The sequence below is a fragment of the Tamandua tetradactyla genome, chromosome X (assembly GCF_023851605.1).
Source record: "Tamandua tetradactyla isolate mTamTet1 chromosome X, mTamTet1.pri, whole genome shotgun sequence".
NCBI classification, from domain to species: domain Eukaryota; kingdom Metazoa; phylum Chordata; class Mammalia; order Pilosa; family Myrmecophagidae; genus Tamandua; species Tamandua tetradactyla.
Window position 1 is genome coordinate 143,881,014 of NC_135353.1, and position 2,671 is coordinate 143,883,684.

The window sequence follows — 2,671 nt, forward strand, 5'->3', positions numbered from 1 at the left end:
TGTACACCATGTGTGGAATGTTTGTGCTTGTATGCTGTTTATCAATAAAAACATTAAAATAATAGTAACAATAATAATATCCACCCCCGACTTCCAAAACATGTAAGCCACCCTTATTTTCCTTAATATCACCACCACTAAAAATATAGACTTCACTTAGCTTGTCAAATCATACTCAAATAATCTAATTAAAATGGAATGGGCTCTGGCTTTTCCAGCACATGGCAAAGAGAAACCGTACTGTAGCTTTCTGGCCTCTCACCTCAAGGGAGTACTACCTTGATTTCTCAGAAATCCCTGGACATTACATGCATAAAGCATCTAGTTGGTGCACTGTGGTCAATTACGCTGTGACAAGACCACAAGACACCTTCCAATCCTCCCCCAGATGGACATTTCTCTCTGGTTTACCCACACTTTGTAAGTAAACGTTAAGGGCAGTTTTCTATTCCGAGCTTAGTGTTTCAACTTGGAGACACACTATCTTGAGAGTCTGGCCCCTGTTCACCTCTCCCACCACCTCATCTAGCTCACCTTGCAGCCTAACTTAAAATGACCTCCTACTGGACTCAGTTTCCCAAGGCCTCAAACTGCCTTGCCTCAGGGAATTCACTTGACTTCTTTCGTCTGGACTCTCTGCCCTCTCCTTACCCCTTCCTTTTACTTGTCCTTTAGGTCTTAGAGCGTATATCACCATTTTCCTTACATTATAGCTAAAATTCTATGGGCAGTGGTTCAGTCTTCTTAGCTTTCCCAATACTAGCACTGAGCCTTCCAAAAAGCAGATACTCAATTAATACTTGGGGAATAAATGAGCCAGTGAGTATGTTGTCTGATTTATTACAATATCTTTTCTCCCACATCTTAAAAAGTTAAACAACTACAGTTTTGTACCTCTTAATTTTTAATATGATAGACTAAAATAGATTAGGAAAGGCAAATATTGAGAATCTTACTTTTTTCTCTATTTTGTGATTTCATGTATTTTATTTGCTGAGTTCTCTCATGTTTACAAGGGCATGCCTATTCCAAAGCTGTGTTATCTTCTCCCAGATCACTAAATAAGATGGAAAGTTTCACAATTTGTTTTACAAAATAGCAAAATCTTATTTTTAAACTTGATAAACAACAATAAGTGTGACCTATGTTATTCACAAAGTTAGATTATAATGCCAAGTAAATCTTCACTTAAAAGGACATTTTAAAAACAACAAAAAATACTGATAAATATCCAAGTTACCCATATAGAACAGGAACACAAAAGCTTTAACATGGTGTTCCCTTCAGTCCCACCCAACCTTCCACTACTTGGAACACTGACTTCCCTTGTCATCTTTCTCAACTCCATTACAGTGGGGGGAAGCTGCAGGTCCTGGGACATGCCCTGGCCATTCAGCAGCGTCAGGTCTGGCTGCAACTCTACCTCCAGCTCTCTCTTTCTCATCTTTCAAAGCCTCCTCATAACAGGCCCAGAAGGCACTGGGGACTGTATAATTGATCTTAGCCAAAAATTCAGGATCTTCATTTTGCTGGTTTCAGCCTGGGCTCTTGGGCCCCACAGGAATTCATAGTGGGGAGGATCGCTGTTATGCACCTGCCGGTACTCCAGGTACTTTTCCTGCACCAAATCCTTCATGATGAGCTTCTTGGGTCCCCCAAAGAGGAAGCGCCTCTTCCCTTCATATATTCTCATCTTATACGGGAGTTTCCAGATCTCCTCCTCAGCAGCATGATTGCCCTTCATGAAAATCACACCAAGGAGAGTCATCAGGAGACCAGTCTTTGGCAACCCCCTGCCACGAGTCAGCCTGCCATTGTTGGGGAGGTTCATTTTGTTGACAAGGGCATACAAGTGCTTTGTAGGGTCAACTTTTTTTAAGTCAATGCCAAAGACCACCTCCAAGCTGAAAGAAGCTCTCCTGAGGATCTCAAGGAAGTGGTGCTTGGACTTTTTGTTGACAACTTTCATCATGTCTGCCTTCATAATGGGCTTTTTTGTTTTATACATGTGCATCAGGAACTGCACCAACACATCCACCTTCTTCTTTAGAAGGTCTTGGCATGACTGTGCAGTGGATTGTAGGGCCTGGGAAGAATCTCCCCTTTTCCTATCTTTCCAGTTGGCACCTTCATGAGAGCTTGTGCATGAAACACCTGTAGAAACAGTGGTGGTGGATGGGACTTGTTGAGGCTGTTGGAGAGTGCCACATGAGCTTGCACCAGGCTCTTCCTGTGCAATGCACCCTAAAACAGGAAAGGAGGAGGAGTGGGACTCTTCTGCTGCTGCTGCAGTGGCCTGAGCACCCCCGAGACCCTGGGTCTCATATTTTGACTGGCAGTATTTCTCTTGGATATGGAGTTTACTCTTCTGGACCCGAGGCATGATGACTTTAGATAGGGGCAGCAGACAGAAGTCTGAGCAAAACAACAGGTGATGAGGTCCACTGAAAGAGGGAGGATGCCATGGTGTGAGCACCTTAAGAAGATGGTTATCACCTCAGTTATCACAAAGGCCACTTTTCCAGGTTTCTTTGAGGTCCCAGCCTTAGGAACCCACAAGGATCTTGTTTTCCAGATCAGCCTGCCTGTCCCCTGAGAATCCTGTGCACCCTAGGTTGCATCCTATCAGCTCTTCCTGGAGCTTACTGGGGCTGAGAGCAGAAGCTGGCAG

The 2,671-nt window shown here is 43.7% G+C and overlaps 1 protein-coding gene across 1 annotated transcript; it reads right to left on the minus strand.

Annotated features, from left to right (window-relative positions):
- Positions 1-1,304: 1,304 nt before the first annotated feature.
- Positions 1,305-2,383, minus strand: LOC143672111 (melanoma-associated antigen B3-like). Its single transcript, XM_077147031.1, is given in 2 exon segments — positions 1,305-1,504; positions 1,507-2,383. Coding segments are annotated over 2 exon segments (1,077 nt in total).
- Positions 2,384-2,671: the final 288 nt, after the last annotated feature.